We start from the raw sequence: 19,141 nt of genomic DNA, 5'->3' as shown, positions 1-19,141 counted from the left end.
TCAAGTGTTATGGAGAGCTCTGCCATTCTTTTTCTGCATCCAGAACTGCTTTAACCAAAACAATACCTACTGCTGCTATTAAATGTCTGACATTTTTTTCTGTAGAGGACAGCAAATGGTGAATCATTTGGTCTATAGTCCTCCCTATTCCAGGTTCTATTCCACATATTTACTAACTGTAAAGCACAAGAGGAATTACTCTTAGAACACAAAGGGCCATAGTTGTTCTGCTGCATGGCATGGAAGAGCAAAAAGGTTACATAGCAATGGACTGTAAGAAAATGGTTGTTAATCAGTTTGTAGTTAAACTTTAAGTCAGTACTTGTTGCTCCAGTCTAGCCAAAGGCAGCATTACCTCATGCAGCAGTCTGACAATTAATGCCCTAAAGGCTGGATACCATAACTTGAAGCAAGAATGTATTTATCCTTGTGGACATTTTACCTCCTGGACACTCATGCACAGAATTAGTTTGCAAGTTGCTAAACTGCATCTTTTCAAGCCCTACTGCTAACACTCCAGCAATCCACTAACATGTATCTGGCTGAACTTGGCCAGGGTCATGAGCAGTCCAAGTGCCTTCCAGTTAGATTTTTACAGCTCTCTGTCTTCCTTCTTGTGATCAGTAAAGTCTTGAAATCTGAGCTGACATGGCTTACTCTCTGCAACATAAATCAGTAGAATTTCAGGCCACACACATTTTGCTGCAAGCCTAACATTTGAGTTTACATTTTATGGTCAATAATACAGATTTCAGGAAGATAAAGAGTATTAGACATTCATTTTCTTACCACAGATCTGTTGACCAAAGTAGGTACATACTAGTTGATGAATTGGGTCTTTGATTATTTAGGAGGGTAACTTTTTCTTTTCTTCTCAGGTGAAATACAGAGAAAAGTATGAGAAGGAGAAAGGAAAACCTATGTTGGACTTTGAAACTCCAACATACCTTACTGCAAAGGAATCTCAGCTCATGCAGAGTGAGGTATGGTTAAAATCAATACTGATAAACTAAGAAACTTGAACATTTATTTTTTTATAGCTAAACTTTCACAGTGATTTAAGCAATTATACTCGCATCTTGTGCATGCTGATAGAACAACTGTAGCTGTGTCACATTTCTTTTTGTTGGTTATGAAATACTACATTTAAAATTCATGAATCTTTCCTGTGTCATGATGAAGTGTGTATTATCTGTAATTTTTCATCAAGAAGCTATCAGTAAATGAAGCTTAAGCAAGTTTTTGAGTCTTTAGAAGAAATGTAATATGAAATACATTTCACTTAAACTTCTGCAACATAAGTATAGTATGTGTGTCGATTATTATATTCCACAGAAAGTACCCTGGTTATTCTTTTCACCTCCAAACTCTATTTTTGAGAAATCCATTTATTTCCTGTTTGTCTCTACTGTCATAGTGTTCTTCACTGACCTGTCATTCTATTTCCTCAAGCAGTTTTTTTCTGTTCGTTTGAAGTATGATCTCGTTCTGTCACCGATGAAGGCTTATACATGCTGAGGAACAGTTGTATAAGCCCATTAGTCATTATGTTTCAGTGATTCCATTGAATGTTTTCTATGCTTATACACATAAGTAGAAAAAGAAGAGGAAAGAAAAAAAAAAAAGCAGGCTCAGGTCATGTTTCCATTGAAAGCAATGAGCTCTTTCAGGGGTTTTAGTAGAAACAGGACTTACTGCTTTAGGTGCCCACAGCACTGACTGTAGCAGGTCATCATTATGACATTGATACCAAACCACTTCTCATCCTCCCAGTAGTTTTTCATGCAATTAAAAACATTGTAATAAATATTTGCTATTTTGCTTTTTTCTTCTTGCTCTCATTAGAAAGAATATAAGAAGGACTTTGAAGAGTCCATTAAAGGCAGAAACCTTACTGGCTTGGAGATTACACCATCCTTATTACATGTCAAATATGCAACCAAAATAGCAAGCGAGGTAGCAGTTATTCTGTGCTTATTTCCTCTGTCAAGCTAAATAATTCCACTAAGTATTCTCAGCAGCATTTCCTCTTCACCACTTTCTTTTTTCCTAACAATTCACATTAAGCATGTTTACATGTATTTTGTGTTGTGAACTAATTTGTTGTGGACATCTATTTCGTTGTTAACTGTATTCATATTTACTGTGTCCCTTTCTGACATTCAGCAGCCTAACTGTCCCATAGCAGGGTGTATATGTGTGTGCCTTGGCAATTTATCTTGAACAATGATTGTTCTGTTGTGGTGGTTCTTACATAACCCTAGGCAATATTCTTGGTTGTTTTAAAAAACTCTTTTTGTCTTTTGGAGCTTTTGGAATTATTTTCTTTCATTTTTTAAAAAAATTTAAATTATTTTTTGCAGCAAAGTTGTAGACCATAGAACTCTCCTTAGTCTGGCTTTGCAGTTTTCATTTTCTTTCTTCTACAGAAAGAGTACAGGAAGGATCTGGAGGAAGGTGTCAAAGGTAAAGGACTAACAGCTTTAGAGGAGACTCCAGACATGTTAAGAGCAAAGAACGCAACTCAAATCCTGAATGAGGTATGTCAAAAGCTGTTTGCAAAATACTTCAATGGACGTCACAGCCTCCAACTGATAAATGCTTATGGCTGTATAATACTAGTATGAACTTCGTCATTTCCTGGCTCTTAATGTGTATGACTGACTGAGGATAAAACTGGGAGCCTGAACTTTTATGTGAGCTCTTTTCTGGCTTTGCAGTTACTGCAGGAATATAGGTGAGAAACAGGTGCTGTGATCAATAGTCAGATCAGTCAAGGGATAGGGCAAACCGGCACTGTGATGCAGCAAGGCTATGTGGGGGAACCAGAGGTGTCAGTGTTGTAAACCAGGCATCTTAGGTCAGGAGCTAAGGACCAAGCCTGAGGAAACAAGAAGCAAAGTGAGAGATTGGAAAGGGACTACAATCGGGAAACCAGGCTGGGGTACTTCTGCTTTAGGAGGTGTGCTGTGCAGCAAAGAGCTCTTTTTGAATGCTTTATGCTTGGTGGGTGAGTCAGAAACACCAGCCAGGCTCATGAACAGTTCCCCCTGCCCAGGACTGATGCCCAGTGGGCTGGTGGAGTCTTCCCCACTTTGATGGAGAGAGGTGGCCAGCAGACGGTCAGGATGCAAATGTAACAGCTACTTTATTTACATGGTGGACTAGTATAATAAATACTTCATAGTGACTGTTTTCATAGCATAAGATTAGCTAATATTTTAAGAGCCTTATCATCGGACAGAAAGCTAAAAAAAGTAACTTCTTGCTGTTACTTATGATTTCGCTTAAAAAAATACTCCTAAAATAAGCATCCTTACTGACAACAGCATTTTGTACTTAGTAGTACAGAGGTTTTGAGTTACTCAAATAGCCTACATTTTATTACCAGAATATTACAGACATACTCACCTAAGTTCAGCAGAGCTGGCACAGAGATATGAATTACAACCGTCTAGACAAAATAAGTCTTTTAGACCTTAGCAGAAGATCTCTTTGGGAGAAGTGGCAGCTGCAGCCCTGAGGTTTTAGGGAGGGTATTAACTCCAAAGGGCACAAAATCTCACAGGGGATCCTAACACCTTTCATTTTTTGGACATGCTCAAGCGCAAAATATCTGACCACTTTTCACTACCACATGCACTTCACACACTGCTTGCTCTCTGTTGCTTCTCTTCTGTACAAGTTACTGTTTTGCAGCAATCGCTGATCACCTAAAGGAGCTTATGTTTTGAAAATTCCTGGTGTGAGAAGGAAGAGTGACCTTAATACAGCTGGGCTGTAGTGTACTCCATTTGCTGCTGCAGTAGGGCTGTTTATTCTCAATATTTAAGTCATAATCTACACGCTTTAATGACATAATTTCCTGCTTAATTCTGCATTTATATTAGTAGCATTCCTATTTTGTGATATGGTCATGAAATCATCTGAAGTTGCATTCACATTGACAAAGCATGTATTCACATCTATTCACTGTCTTCATCTGCAGAAAGAGTACAAAAAAGCATTGGAATTAGAAATCAGAGGAAAAGGTCTGACAGAACTGGCTTTGGAGACACCAGATTTTGTGAGAGCAAAGAATGCCACTGACATTGCCAGCCAGGTCGGTGCAAGTATCTCATGTATCACGTCTGATGTCTTCTTTAAAAGAAAATTTATCAAGAGTTTTTTTCTGATTAAACCAAATGAAAATTGTTGTCCGGATATGATTAAGGCACCTAAATGTGAGCTTTCCCCAACAGATCAAATACAAACAATTGGCGGAAATGGAGAAAGCCAACTACACCAGTGTTGTCGATACTCCAGAGATTATTCATGCCCAGCAGGTCAAGAACCTTTCAAGCCAGGTATCTTGAGTGAAACAATTTAATTATCGTTCCTGTGGGAACCTTGAACGGATACTAGTTTGGAGCACCTAAATAACTACCTGGCACGACATTCAGGAGATACACCAGGAAAACAAATTTCTTTAGAGCTGTGATGTGGCATCTGTTACTCTGAAATTCCATTTCAATATGAAAATTAGTTTATTTGAATGCTGAATTTCTAATAATGTATGAATTTCTATTGCTTTTACAATACCAAAGCTAATTTAGTTCTAAGTAATCTAGCTTAATTTTCTACTCCTTAATAACTTAACGTTTAAAATAAATCTTACACAGAGACATATTCTGAATTTGTATCAAATACAGAAGTACTCACGTTTCCATAAAGGTGGGCATTCTGCAACAATATAATTAATGCCAGGTTTTTGATTACTGCTTTTGTTTTAATGGAATATATTTTGTATTTTCTATCAGAAAAAGTATAAGGAAGATGCAGAAAGGACCATGCCATACTATGTGCCTGTAGCAGACACACCAGAAATGCAGAGAGTCCGTGAGAATCAAAAGAACTTTAGCACGGTACATATAAAAATAACAAACACTGTTACTATCAAATAATAAGAAATGTTCACCTTTTTTTGATTTAGTAAGATCTTGGTATCACACTCTTGAGCCCAGCTAGGCTGCTTTTATATTCTCGGGGATCTTCACTTAGAAGGTCTGCTGCGTATGCAGCAGCTCACTTATGCATTACACAGGGAACCAAAATGCTTCTGTAATTTTCTTGAAAAAAACCCTTTCTGCTGCAGTGCTATGTCAATTCCTTTGTGAGTAATAGAGAACTATACTTAGAGAAGTTGTCTGTTGTCAGTGGGACTACCTGCAAGAACTCCACAATCTGACTTGAAATCTTTAACTTTCATTGTTGAGACTTACTTGTTTTCAATACAATCTGGCAGCCTTCAAGATTTTTCAATGAATCTAATTAAGGATCTCCTATTGCTAATTTAAATTAGAACTGTGTTACATCTTTATATCACTAATGCTGTGCTAAAATGACCTCCTTATAAGGTGTCCCTGAAAATATATTTTTTTTCTCATCTTCAAAGAAAACTGTGAGTAAATTTTTATGGCAACACCTGATATTTAATTTTTTCAACAGCTTCAGTATCAGTGGGACCTACAGAACAGTAAAGGAAAAGTTACAGTTGTACAAGACACACCAGAAATGCTGCGTGTGAAAGAAAACCAGAAGAATTTCAGCTCGGTATAGTTATTTTCTCTTTTCAGTTCTCATTCCAAAAAAGTTTAATATGTTTAATAAAATAACTATTTTTGGCTCTTACCTCACAGGTATTGATGTGCTCTTGATGTGCTTAAATATAGGTATAAGAACTTTTCTTAAAAAATCTAACATTATTCTAAGTAGATTTAGCTGGTTTTTGCTACTCCTTTTTATCTGCTGGTTTTTGTGGGATGCCCTGATTGCATTCTTCCATGTATACTTAGCTGTGATATAGTTAAACGGGCAATCCTATACATAAATTGTTATTACTAGTATCCACTTTTCTTTTGCCCTCTTACCATGTATGTACTGTGTTCTTGTTGTGTTGCAACTGTCTTCTTTCAGCGAAAAGTGAACTGTCTGCCTGATTTGTTTCACATTTCATGTGTTACCATGAAGTGCCTAAAGTCTGTTGTATCATTTTGCCACTAGCACCATTAGCATAGTAGGTAATTAAGTGGAAGACATTTGTGTAAAACTTTATAAAAGAACTAAGAACACAAGGAAGGGATTAGAGCAAATACTAGTATTCAATCTGAAAATCAGTCTACAAGTGTTTTGCTGTTCTTCTTAAAATGTGTTACTACAAACATAAAGAGTCAGCTCCTTTTTGTCACCAATGGCACACATATAGTAGGACAGACATCAGATAGGCAGCAAGGCAGGGACTGGAGATGGTCCTTCGAGTTGGCTTTCAGCCTGCACTGTTGTGTACAAATCACTGTCATGAGCCTGTATTCACTCTCTAGAAGAAATAATGTTGTGTTTTGTATGCTTAAACTTGTTGTCTTCATTCTAAATATTAAGATTTTATATAAAGAAGATATTGGAACTGGAACTACTATTGAAAAGACGCCAGAGATGCAGAGAGTTAAACGAACACAGGATGCAATCAGCTCGGTACAAAAGAATTGATTTTTAATACTCTGCCAGTGCTAACTCAACTTGAAATAACACATTTTCCCCCCTCTTATTTCTGTAAATGTTGCCAACAGTGGTTTGTCAATAACCCAGCCAGCTAAGGGTTACTTTCTAAAAGTTTTTGCCTACTCTTGTTACTTAAACAATAATCTTTCTAATGATTAACATTCAATTTCTAACTTACAACCCATTTCTAAAACATGAAACCTCTTGCCATCATTTTAATCTCATCCCACACACAGTTTGATTCTTTGATTCTGTGCTGAACAATGTAGGTTGGAAGGGACCTCTTGAGATCATCTACTCCAACCCCATTGCTCAAGCAGAATCAGCTAGAGCAGGTTGCCCAGGACCAGATCCAGTCAAGTTTTGAATATCTCACAGGATGGAGACTCCACAGCTTTTCTGGGCAAACTGTTCCAGTGTCTGACCACCCTCACAGTAAAAAAAGTGTTTTCCTGTGTTCAGATTGAATTTTCTGTTTTTTAATTTGTGCCCATTACCTCTTGTCCTGCCACTGAGCACTACTGAGAAGAGTGACGCACTCTTCTTCATTCCTTCTCACTGGGTATTTGTACACATTGGTAAGGTCCCGCCGAGTATCCCTCTTCCAGGTTGAGCAGTCCCAGCTCTCTAAGCCTTTTCCTATATCAAAGATGCTCCTGTCTCTTACTCATCTTTGTGGCCCTGCACTGGACATGCTCCAGTATGTCCATATCTTTCCAGAATTAGACACAGGACTCCAGATGTGGCCTCCCCATTGCTGGCTAGAGGAAGGATCACCTCCCTTGACCTGCTGGCAATGCCCTTAATGCGGCCGAGAAAGCTGTTGGTCTTTGCTGTGAGGGTGCATTGCTGGCTCATGGTCAGCTTGTTGTCCATCAGGTCGCCAAGGTTTTTCTCTGCAAAGCTGCTTCCCAGACAGTGAGCCCCCAGCACATACCCCGGCCTGGGGTTATTCCTCCCCAGCTGCAGAACTTTGCATTTTCCCCTGTTGAACTTCACGAGTTGCTTCTCGGGCCATTTCTCCACTCTGTTGAAGTCCCTCTGGGTGGCCTTACAACCCTTGGGTAGATCAGCCAATCCTCCCAGTTTTCTCTTAGCTGCACACTTGCTGAGGGTGCATTCTGTCCCGCCATCCAGGTCCCTTACGAAATGTCAAACAGTACTGGCCCCTGGGGCACGCCACTGGTGACTTGCCTCCCACTGGCCCTTGTGCCACTGACCAAAATGCTCTGGGTCTGGCCGTTCAGCCAGTTTTCAGTCAGTGTCACCGTGTATTTATCTAACCCATGTTTGATTAGCTTGTCTGTGAAGATGCCAGGGCAAGGAGGGTCAAGCCTTACTAAAGCATATCTTGTAAAGTTTTTATATTATATAAAAAAAAAAGTAACACTCTAAAATTGGAATAATTGTATGTATTACTTTTCTTTCAAAGCTTGTAAGTCTTTTTCATGTTTTTTGACTGCTATTATTTTAGCATAAAAGATACTAACATTTCAGCCAATTCATTTCATGCATAGTATGTTAAATATGTTCAATGCTATTTTTTGTTGTTGTTATGCTAAAGTAGAAAAGCAAATAGCACTGTAATTGTTAAAGTTGTGTATGACTCTCACCTCTGTTGAATATGATAGATTTTTACAAATCCAAAATTTTCCTTTCATTGGTAGAAAGACCAAATGGTATCAGGTTCAAAGGTATTTACACCTGGTTTTAGAAAACCCTTTTAGTGAAGTGCCATTCACAGGGACGTCTCATCAGCGGCTCAAGTTGCCTTCTAACAGGTTGCTTGTAAAGATGATGGGGTGTTTTAACAACAGCTCTCTGCTGATGTCGAACCCAGTGATATCTTTTAAATTTTCAGTCTCCACAAGATCAGGATAATGCTCTTTAGGTATCCACGTATGAATCTACGTGCCTATTTCAATACCATTAGGCTAAAATTTTAAGAAATTGTTTTAAATTTTTAATACCACAATTTGTTGGAACTCAGTGTAAGAAACCTTGACATGGCTCCATTGTTATAAATCAGGGGATTTGTTCTTGCTGAAATTATGCTCCTGGGAGATGTTAGATGCCCAAATTTAAAACTTCAGTTAAAAAATTCTGGCTCAAACAAGACTCTGCTTTTTTACCCTAAGCCGAGTTAAAGTGCTTTATAGAAGGGCTTCTAATAGGGGGTTCCTCGATGATTTCCTTCTATCAGGATACATTTGGTACCTTAGAAGTGAATGAGTTTGTAAAGTGTAAAGGACCTGTATTTCTTTATTCGTGTAACTTGTAACACATACATGCATCAGCTGTGCTTTAATGTAAATCCACTTATTTTTTTCTAATGTCTGTGCCTTTGTAGATTAAGTACAAGGAGAGTATTGGAAAAGGAACTCCAATTCCTGATCTTCCAGAAGTGAAGCGTGTCAAGGAGACACAGAAGCACATCAGTTCGGTAATGGCCGATATGTTCTATTTACTTATATACTCATTCAGAGCTCAAGCTCCAACCTTTGGTAGTGTTTGTGGGTATTTATTGTTGAAAAGAGGACAGATCTCTTAAATCCCTATATTCAGCAGCAGGAAGTTTGACTGTCTGAATTTTGCAGTAATCGTTACAATCAGTCACTTCCCTTTATTATTTCTGTGACCTCTTCTGAACACAGAACTAGAAACAAGAAATACCCAGATGATATCTTACGATTAGTCTGAAGAAAATGGATCAGCTAGACAAAACTTTGTGGAAAAAAATAATTGGAGCCTTTTTTTGTAGTCACAAAACCTAGTGACAGTTATAAGGGGAAACACTACCTGGCCTTTCCCATACCTAGTTAAGTGTAGATATTAGGAACAACACGCTCTCCTGATTTTGAGCCGCTGCTGCTTTACTTTGATCTCTGCGTACAGAGCTGAGGCAGGATATGGTCTTGGGATTATTGGTACCTCAGATGTTTGCTATACAATGCTGAGGAGCAGTGACACCTGTATAAAGAGTATCTTTGGATTTATCGTTCCTGATTTTATAAGTGGTTTCCCTTTTGAGCTGTTTATGATACGAATGTGGTTTACAGCTGTCTTTTGCACAGTTGTTTTTTCCAAACATTCTTCATTTTTGATCACCTTTTACACAATCTGTTTTCCTTGGCTGTGATTGCTTTATTTTTGTATTTTTTCATTGTTTCTATTACATCAAGCAGAGAAGATTGTTTTTTTCTTAGCTTGTTTTGTTGCAAGTATATTACTAGTTGCAAGAAGAACCATTAATGCATTTGTAATGTATTTCTACATGGTGAAGTTTTTAACCAACCCAGGCATCTCCTGTGCAACTCCTTTAAAGAAGAATGCAGTTTTTAAAATTCAATTACAGGCTAAGTTAAACCTAATAATATGAGAGCTAAAACTCAATTCTTTTCCTTACTAGAGACCTAAACCAAGGTAAAATAGTTGTGTTCCAAAAAGTACTCACAGAGGTCTATAAAAGGTTTTATTTTTATGTTTGTTAACATGATTAAAAAAAAGCCTTACAGAAGTGTTTACTGCCTGAAAAGTAATACTATTGTGTATCCTAAACGAAAATGAAAAGCAAAATAAATGCGCCTTTTATGCCAGGTCAGCAGAATATTTAAACTTGTGTCCTACTGTAATGACGTATTGCACTGACTTCAGTGCGTCCAAGCATCGCAACAAAGACTTTAAGTACTTGCTGAGCTGGTGACTGTACTTATAAAAGATGGACACTGAGTAAAATTGTGGACATATTTATATATAATCCAAGATTCTATTTACTTATAAACCAGGTAAATTATCCAAATGTACTGTAGTTGTTGTGGAAGGAATAAGATCTTCTCACCTTGCTGGGTGCTTGTGTTCTGCAGGTGTTGTACAAAGAGGACCTAGGGACAGGTATCCCAACACCTGTCACTCCAGAAATAGAGAGAGTCAAACGCAATCAAGAACACATTAGCTCGGTATTTAAAAAAAATAAAAATAAAAATCTTAACAACTTCTTTTTGCATAACATCCTAACATATGATCTGTTTTTCTTCAATGATTTAGAATCTTGCCCTGCTCCTCTCTTTTCCTTGGCAATATTTTTAACTTATTTATATTCCACCTGTTTGTGCTTTAACTTTTTTTAGTGATTTACAATTTTACATGCATTTCTTTTAAGAACCAAAACTGGAAGTAAGCTGTGAAATTAACATGGTGTTCCTCTCCATGTTTGTTTTATCTTAACCCTGTATCTTCTAGTACCTGTAGTCATGTCTTTACAGAATAATCAACCATCAGCCTCTTCCTTAATATTTGCCTCTAGAACAAGTGTGAAATTAATTAAAAAGTGATCCTAACGTTAAACATAACTTACAAAGTAGTCAGATGTAATAGTTTTGCCTGTGTTGAGTGCTTTTTTTGTGGAAACTTTCTTGTACCTCACAGGTGTTATACAAAGAGGGCTTAGGGACCGGCATCCCGACACCGGTTACTCCAGAGATGGAAAGGGTCAAACGTAACCAAGAGAACGTTAGCTCGGTATTGCTAAATAAAACAAACCCTACCATTTCAAATGCAAATCAAATCCCTTTAACTCCTCCATATTAATTTTTTCTTTCAATTCTTTGTTGAACTTTGAACAGCCCTTTCTTAATCAAATCACTAAACCCCTGTCAGTATCCTTATATTTTAATTTTTCACTCAATCTAACTGATTTGTCATTCAATTGTTCCAGCTGTGGGATTTTAACCTTATTTACTTAATGCAGTTAAGCAGTAACTTATCTTTCCTCCCGATGAAATAGCAGCAGCCTGAGTGATGTCACTGGCCTCAGTAACAAAGTTGATCCTTTGATCCTTCACTGGTTGCACTGCAAATGAAAAAGGAACTCTTTAACGCTTCCCAGCAAAGCAATCTAATGCAACTGGTGTGTGCTGTCTCCGTTCATGGTTCTGCTGCATCAGGTGCTTTCTTATATCCTACAGGTCTTTGTAAGAAAACCTGGCTGGCATCCCCGTATCACTGCCATATGAAAAAATGACAAAAATGGCATATATGAGAAATCCATTACAATCAATTATCTGGATTGTTGCTACTCCTAACACATTCCAGTCAAATTACTATTATGTCATAATTTATATTTCTATATATTTTCTATACTTCTGTTTTAGTTAGAGCAGTTTAGGATTAGTTTTGGCTCGCTCTGATCCAGTTCAGACAGTGCTGACTTGAGATTAATAGGGCAGTTCGGAGAAGCCACTGTTAGAGGTTTTGCTACATTTAATTGTCTCTGAGTCCTCACAGCTCTCTGTTACGCTGCTGAGCCTATTTAGAATTTTTAAGAGGCAAAGCTGCTTATACAAGAGCTTTTGTTTGAGTAAGGAAACTCCTTTGCAAAAGAGTTTTCAGGTACCTTGGCTCAAGCTATGCTTTGCACAAAACACTCCTGCAGTTCTCACTGGCATTATTTCTGTGCACCCAGGTGAGATGAGAACAAGCCTCATAGCAATTTTAGCTGATTATTTTCATTGATGTTTTTTGCTATCTTTTGAACAAGGCTGACAAAACTCTATTTTTCATACTTTTAAATTTCACTGTATTAAATTACTTGTCTTTTCTCTCTCTCCTCCCTGTCCTCCTCTTTCCTTTCCTTTCCTTTTTTTTTTTTTTTTTTTTTTTAAATACTTCCTGGTTGCCGCACAGGTGTTGTACAAAGAGGGGCTGGGCGTTGGAACCCCAGTACCTGTAACTCCTGAGATGGAGAGGGTCAAACGCAATCAAGAAAACTTTAGCTCGGTATTTTTGTTGTCATTTAAGAAAAAAGCTCCCTATAACTATTTAACACCTGTAAATTTTCTACTCTCTCTAATTAACTTATAAACATAGAAACATCCCCTTTCTCCTATTACATTTTTTAGTTAGTTATATTTTATGTACTTATTTTTTAAAGTTTTTTTAATAACCATTGATGCTTCATGTCCTTTAATTTTTAAAGCTTTTTTCTTCTGTGAAGTTTAAGTTATTTTGCATTTTTAAAAAACACTGGGATTTTTATTTGCTTAATTCCATTCCTCTAATGCTTTATTATTCTGTTGAGGCATGTATGATGCAGTATTTCTAGCTATCAGAAGACTTCCTCTGAAGTTATCACATTTGTTAACTGTTTTATACTTCCTAATTGCCCCTGCTTTCTTGTATATTTAGCGGGTGGGTGTAAAAATTATATGTTACCTCCATCAAATGCAGCAAATTTTTTTTGTTCTTAACTTTTTTTAAACTCCCATGTTACCATATAGGTGTTATACAAAGAGGATCTGGGGACAGGAACCCCAACACCTGTCACTCCTGAGATTGAAAGAGTCAAACGCAATCAAGAAAACTTTAGCTCGGTATTTTTTTAATTTGAAAAGCAGCCATTTCCCTTTTAATCTATTTTAAAATGATTTTAACACCAAGAAAATACTTTTGTATTTCCCTGTAATCAATTTACACAAAAAAGAATACCCTGTTCCCCACATTTTGACGTTTTTCCTCCATAATTGTTACTTACTTTGTTTTGATTAGATCATCTTACTAATGATAACTTTCAGATTCCCTGTTTCTGTCTTTCTTTTGACTCCAAACATATTTTTTTTCTTCTTTAATATCTGTTTTTCCTTTTGTTAACCACTTCAGTCTTTGGTTGTTGGTTTTTTTCCTGGTTTTACCTCATATAAAAACTAATTTAGTGCCTGACGCAAATCTGTGGAAGTGACCTCAGGGTAAGAGTGCTCTGATACACACCAGTGTAACCTGCTGTGATGTTTATGGAATGGGTAAATGAAACAGAATTGATTTATTTAATCCTTCTGCATTATATTTGATGCCTTCTTCCTTTAGGAAGTCTTTAATATTGTTGCACAGCTCTAGATATGTTGGTAGCACAGGTCTGCAGGGTAAAAAAATTTAGTAGCATAAGCATGTTTCTCAGGGGGGAGGAAAGTGTCACATAAGACAGGAGAGCACTAGTAATTATCATTTCTCAGGTACCATTTTCACATATATGCCTTTGTTATGGTCGTGTCTCTGTGTCCTTCTGTAATAAGCAAGCTAGACTCTTTGGTGACAAACTCTGGACAGTAAGTAGTGTCTCACTCAAAATGGATGACTCTTCGCTGAGGGTGTGTGTACAGAAAAACTTCTAGGAAGGCGCGTTAGGACCTGGTCTTCCAATGACTCCAGTACAATCAAGAAAAAGTTTACCTCGCTGCTGGTGAAAAGACAATAATATACTTCATTGTAGTTTATGTAAGACTTTAATCTTCTGAACACTCATCAGTTTTAAATGTCCACCTTGGGAAGCCATTAAGCAAGTCAGGAAGGTATTCTAGCAGGCTGGTATAAGTCACAAGTCACACTGGTGTATTAGTGTTTATCTGCAGAGGTTTAAATGAGTTTTTTATTTTCATGGATTTTTTTTTAATTCCTATGTTAATTCAGGGCATCTCAGGAAAACATCTGTCATGTTCTGAGTGTTCTCTCAGCAAACAGAGTGTTACTGTTGTTTGCTTGTTCCTTTTTTCTTTTCTTAATACAGCCATGTTACCCCACAGGTGTTGTACAAAGAGGATCTGGGGACAGGAACCCCAACACCTGTCACTCCTGAGATTGAAAGAGTTAAACGCAATCAAGAAAACTTTAGCTCGGTATTTTTAAATTTGAAAAGCAGAAAATTCCCTTTTAATCTATTTTAATATACTTTTAACACGCACACCAAAAGAATTCTTGTTCCCCTATAATCAACTTACACACAAAATAATACCCTGGTCCCTTTGAGATTTTTTCCCTCCATAATTGTTACTTACATGATTCTTGTTCCTCTTTTTTATTACTTCATCTTAATAATAACTTTTAATTCCACCTTTCTTTTGAGTCTTCTTTTGAGAAAATATATATTTTTCTTTTTTTTTTTTCTTTTAAAAAACACCCTGTTTTCCTTTTCTTAGTCACAATAATCCTTAATTTCGTGTGGTGGTTTTTTCCCCCCTGATTTCACTTACTTTATGTATGAGATCTAAACTATTCAGTGCCTGACAAAAATCTGTGGCTGTGGCCGCAGTGTAACAGTGCTCTAATACATGCCAGTGTAACCTGCTGTGATGTTGATGGAATGGGTAAATGAAACAGAATTGATTTCTTTGTCCCTTCTGTATTGTATTTTATATTTTCTGCCTTTAGGAAGTCTTTAACAGTCTACTGTTGCATAGACAGTTTTTCTATATAGCTTCCAAGAAGCAACTGGAGAAGGTATTCCAGTTTTCTGCCAAAAGCCATTGCAGAGAATTTGTGTTTAGCTACGTGGTTTTGAGAAGCATTTTAACTTTTCTCTTTTATTCCAAGCTTTGGCTTGGAGCGACTTTGAAAAACATTCAGTCTGTTTTCTCAGCAAGCTGCGGGTTACTGTTGTTTGCTTGTTCGCCCCCCCTTTTTTTTTTCTTCTTCTTCTTATTACAGCCATGTTACCCCACAGGTGTTGTACAAAGAGGATCTGGGGACAGGAACCCCAATACCTGTCACTCCTGAGGTTGAGAGAGTCAAACGCAATCAAGAACACATTAGCTCGGTATTTTGTGGAGGAAAAGCAGTATTCCCTTTAACTCCACTTAAACGGAACTTTTTAACCTTTATTAAAAATGAACAATTCCACTCCTTATGCCCATGTAATCAACTTACAAAAACATCCTTTCTTCACTATATTATATTTTCCAATGTTACTGACCTGCCACTTCTTCATATATGTAATTATTTACATTATCCTAAATATTTTTTTAACCCTCTTGCTCCCTTTTCCAACTTCCTTTTTCTTTTATGCCCGTTTTTTGTTGTTGTTGCTTGGTTGGTTGTTTTTGGTTTTTTTTAATCCTATTGGTTTCCTGTTTGAATGCTGTTATCACAGAAGAGGGAAGGTCTGACTTTCTAAGCAGGCTTCAGTGGTAGCCTAAAAGCTCTTCTCCACCCTGAAAATCTATTTGATGTAAGAAGTTTCTGTGTTGGATTTGTCGCACCTGCTACGATAAAACTATAGACTTCTTTGCCTTCACACCCTCGTGGGGGCAATCCAGTGTTCACTGCATCCAGGGTGGCTTTCAGGGCACGTTAGAGCAGACTGAGCTCCAGCAGACTCAACTATTTGCCTTCCCGTTGGCTGTAATTATTCTTGAGTTGTGATTATGTTTCTGGATGCTTCTTGTTACTACACAGGTGTTGTACAAAGAGAGCGTGGGGACTGGAACCCCCACTCCTATCACTCCAGAGATGGAGAGGGTCAAACGCAATCAAGAAATCTGTAGCTCGGTACTTTGATAAGAAAAAGAGTTCCCTTTAACGCCATTAAAAAAATCATTTTAACAGTTTTAATACATGGAGATTGTAATGCTTGTTCCAAAATAATGGGGACTGTAGCTCTAAAGCAGCTTACTGAAGTGGTTACTTCTTAATCGTGTCTTACTATGATTTACAGTGGTGACTTTAACTTGTTACAGCTTTTATTGGGTTTTGAGTGATTTTAATGCCCTATTCTAATCCTAAAAACACTTAAACTCCACTCATTTTCTTTTCTTTTTTTTTTAATATAATTTTCATACTGATTCTCAGCCCCTTCACATGGTATTTTTGTGGTCTCATTTATGTAGTACTTACACTATTTATTATGAGTGATCCTGTAGTTAAAAAGTCAGTATGCCAACCACTAATTCTCTAGATAAATATTGCTAAGTACCTTCTTTAAATATATATATATATATATAAAATACCTAAACTCTGGGAAAATAAATACAAGGAAAAAAATGCTTTTGGCTTTTAGTTTATCTATGGATAGCTTTTTGTTCATTTTTGCTTTCTTTGGCTCCTTTCTTATGTCTCATAGGTGTTGTATAAAGAAAACATAGGGAAAGCAACCCCAACACCTGTCACTCCCGAGATGGAAAGAGTCAAACGCAATCAAGAAATCATTAGCTCGGTATTTTTAACAGGAAACAGTTCCTAAAAGATCTGAATGAAGTGTTTAACGTAACTGTAGCAGTTTAGTAATCTGTGCTTTCTAACTTTTTAAAATGAATTTGCCAAGAAGCATAAACCTCCTACCTTCTGAGCTTGCAAACAAACCATAGTATCATTTAACACTGCCTGAAGCAGGATTTTACTAGAACTAGGTTTGACTTTTTTTGGATGGATATTGTTTCTCTGCAATTTTTTTTAACCCTTTCTTACATCAAGTTGCTTTTATGCAGAGTGGATTCCATCCGGGGGCCATTTCTGCACCTTAGTACATTAATGGCAAAGCTCCTGTTGCTTCTTTTGGGAGCAGCGCTGTGCACTAAATCTAACCCTTTCTAAGTGTAATGATTCAAAAGCTACATTGTATGTTGGTTTGGGGGGGGGGGTGTTTGGTTGTGTTTTTGTTTTTTCTTATTCATGGTGCTTTTTTTAATGACATCTGGATACTCCCTTGTATCCTGTAGGTTTTGTACAAAGAAAATGTGGGGAAAGTGACCCCAACACCAATCACTCCAGAGATGGAGAGAGTCAAACGCAATCAAGAAATCATTAGCTCGGTACCTTAAAATAGATATGTTTCTTTTTTCCTTCATGCTTATATCTTAATAAAGTAACATCCTAACTACATACTGAAAGTTGATTTTAATGTAAAAAATAGATATATTTGTTTCTGCAAATTAATCACTCCTAAAATTACTGTAGTGTTAACAGTCTGAACCAGAAATGTAGGTCTTTTCTGCAGCTCAGTTTGTGTACCTGTGGGCTCTATCCAGACAATATTAAGAGCTTTGCATCCTTTGGTGAAGATACTCAGGTTCCTTTCTCTGTGCTTCCATTGTTTTTTCAGGGATATTTGAATTTAGCAAAAAACAAACAAGAAACCCAGCCACCCCACCCCCAAAAATCCACCTCTCTGACCCACCTGAGATTGCACTGCTGTGCCAGGTGACTTAGGGTGCCTTAAACAGAACAACACAAAAGGAATGAGACCCTTCCTACTCCAGGTAGTGTAGTCGCAAGAGCTTGTAGGTGGCCTCATGGACTGGGGAGATGCGTAGGTGTGATGGTGCCACGATACCAGTCACCCAACCTCAACACCCTTCTTTATGTGGCTGCCCCATGTCAGTGTGGCAACAGAACTCCCTCCTCCCTCCGAAAAAGGTCACAAATTGCTTCAAATACAGATAAAACAGCAGATAAATAATTTCCTAAATAGTTCTCTGGGGCCACAGGCAGCTTCCTAGAACCTATGAAGCCATCGCCACAGCCGTAGCTGGATAGAGCCCCTCTTTGTTAATCACAAAAATAACAAGCTTTCCTTTTACAGTTTCTTTTTCTTACCCTTCCTTACAGCAGTAGATGTTTGCTTTTGTGCAGTGCTGCATACCATAATCAGTTGTGACTTTTTTGAAATTTGATAACAAAGTAAGCGTGTGTGTTCAAATCCTTTTGATTTTGGGAGGGTTTTAAGATACCGGATACATCTTCTGTATCCCACAGGTGTTGTACAAAGAAAACTTGGGGCGAGCAACCCCCACACCTGTCACTCCAGAGATGGAGAGAGTCAAACGGAATCAAGAACACATTAGCTCGGTATTGTCTGGAAGAAGTAAAGGGGCTATGATAGAGCACTTTTTTTTTTTGTTTTTCATAACTTAAATCTGCCTGGTTTTATTTAACCCTCTAATTTTTCCCCTCAAACATAGAAAGTCCTCTCATAAAACTAAAGTATGTAAAAGACTTTTTTTTTTGTCAATTAACTTTTTTAAACTATTTTTTCCTCTGACTTTTTTTTTTCTTTCCTAATGAATGATGTTTACTCTAAAACCAGTAACATTACAGTTTTTAATTTGTACGTTTGTGACTTTGAGTTACTTTGTGATCTGTAGGTTGTATACAAAGAAGGCTTAGGGAAGGCAACCCCCACACCGGTCACTCCAGAGATGGAGAGAGTCAAACGCAATCAAGAACACATTAGCTCGGTACTGAAAGAAGAAAGACAACCACCTTACCTTAAAAATAACTGTTTCAAACAAAACCTCCACTTCTAATTTAGCCTTATTTTCCCAGTTTTCCTTCTTTTTGCCTATTCTTCCCTTTGATTTTTACCTTTTGCTCTAGCAAATAACTTCTTAGATGCTTTATTTCCCAAGATCTTTCTACCCCTGCAGTGATGAGTATGCTTAAACAGTAACACCATTTACAGAATGAGCTAGGAATTATTCCGGTCTGATTTGTGGACACCTTTTTGTACACTGTAGGTTTTATACAAGGAACATCTGGCAAAAGGCACACCAACGCCTATGACTCCAGAGATGGAGAGAGCTAAACGCAATCAAGAAAACATCAGCTCGGTATGTTCTATTTAGCCAATAAATGAAAATATATTAAAAAGTAACATTTCAATCCCTGAAATCCTTACTCAGATCAACAGCGCAGCTGTTAACCTAGCTACCTCGTTTGGAAGTATGAAATAACTACACTAAAATCAAATCCTTTAGTAAAAAGCAAGTAGTATCTGCTGCAACTGAGTATTTCTTCCTGTGTGATTAACTGCTTTGGTTTGGTTGGGTTTTTTTCTAAACAACAG

At 37.3% G+C, this 19,141-nt stretch overlaps 1 protein-coding gene across 1 annotated transcript in view; it reads left to right on the top strand.

Moving 5' to 3' along the window:
• Positions 1-19,141, top strand: part of NEB (nebulin) — a 131,311-nt gene that overhangs the window by 107,016 nt on the left and 5,154 nt on the right. The window contains exons 123-139 of the mRNA XM_055812137.1: positions 879-983; positions 1,846-1,956; positions 2,430-2,540; positions 3,989-4,102; positions 4,242-4,346; positions 4,800-4,904; positions 5,488-5,592; positions 6,418-6,510; positions 8,888-8,980; positions 12,813-12,905; positions 14,109-14,201; positions 15,026-15,118; positions 16,421-16,513; positions 17,016-17,108; positions 18,052-18,144; positions 18,441-18,533; positions 18,813-18,905. Coding sequence (XP_055668112.1) covers positions 879-983; positions 1,846-1,956; positions 2,430-2,540; positions 3,989-4,102; positions 4,242-4,346; positions 4,800-4,904; positions 5,488-5,592; positions 6,418-6,510; positions 8,888-8,980; positions 12,813-12,905; positions 14,109-14,201; positions 15,026-15,118; positions 16,421-16,513; positions 17,016-17,108; positions 18,052-18,144; positions 18,441-18,533; positions 18,813-18,905 — 1,686 coding nt within the window. The remainder of the gene's footprint in view (positions 1-878; positions 984-1,845; positions 1,957-2,429; positions 2,541-3,988; positions 4,103-4,241; positions 4,347-4,799; positions 4,905-5,487; positions 5,593-6,417; positions 6,511-8,887; positions 8,981-12,812; positions 12,906-14,108; positions 14,202-15,025; positions 15,119-16,420; positions 16,514-17,015; positions 17,109-18,051; positions 18,145-18,440; positions 18,534-18,812; positions 18,906-19,141) is intronic.

The sequence above is a fragment of the Falco peregrinus genome, chromosome 8, assembly GCF_023634155.1.
Source record: "Falco peregrinus isolate bFalPer1 chromosome 8, bFalPer1.pri, whole genome shotgun sequence".
Taxonomy (NCBI): Eukaryota; Metazoa; Chordata; class Aves; order Falconiformes; family Falconidae; genus Falco; species Falco peregrinus.
The sequence above is the reverse complement of the archived record's forward strand: the minus strand, read 5'-3'. Positions and strand labels throughout refer to the sequence as shown.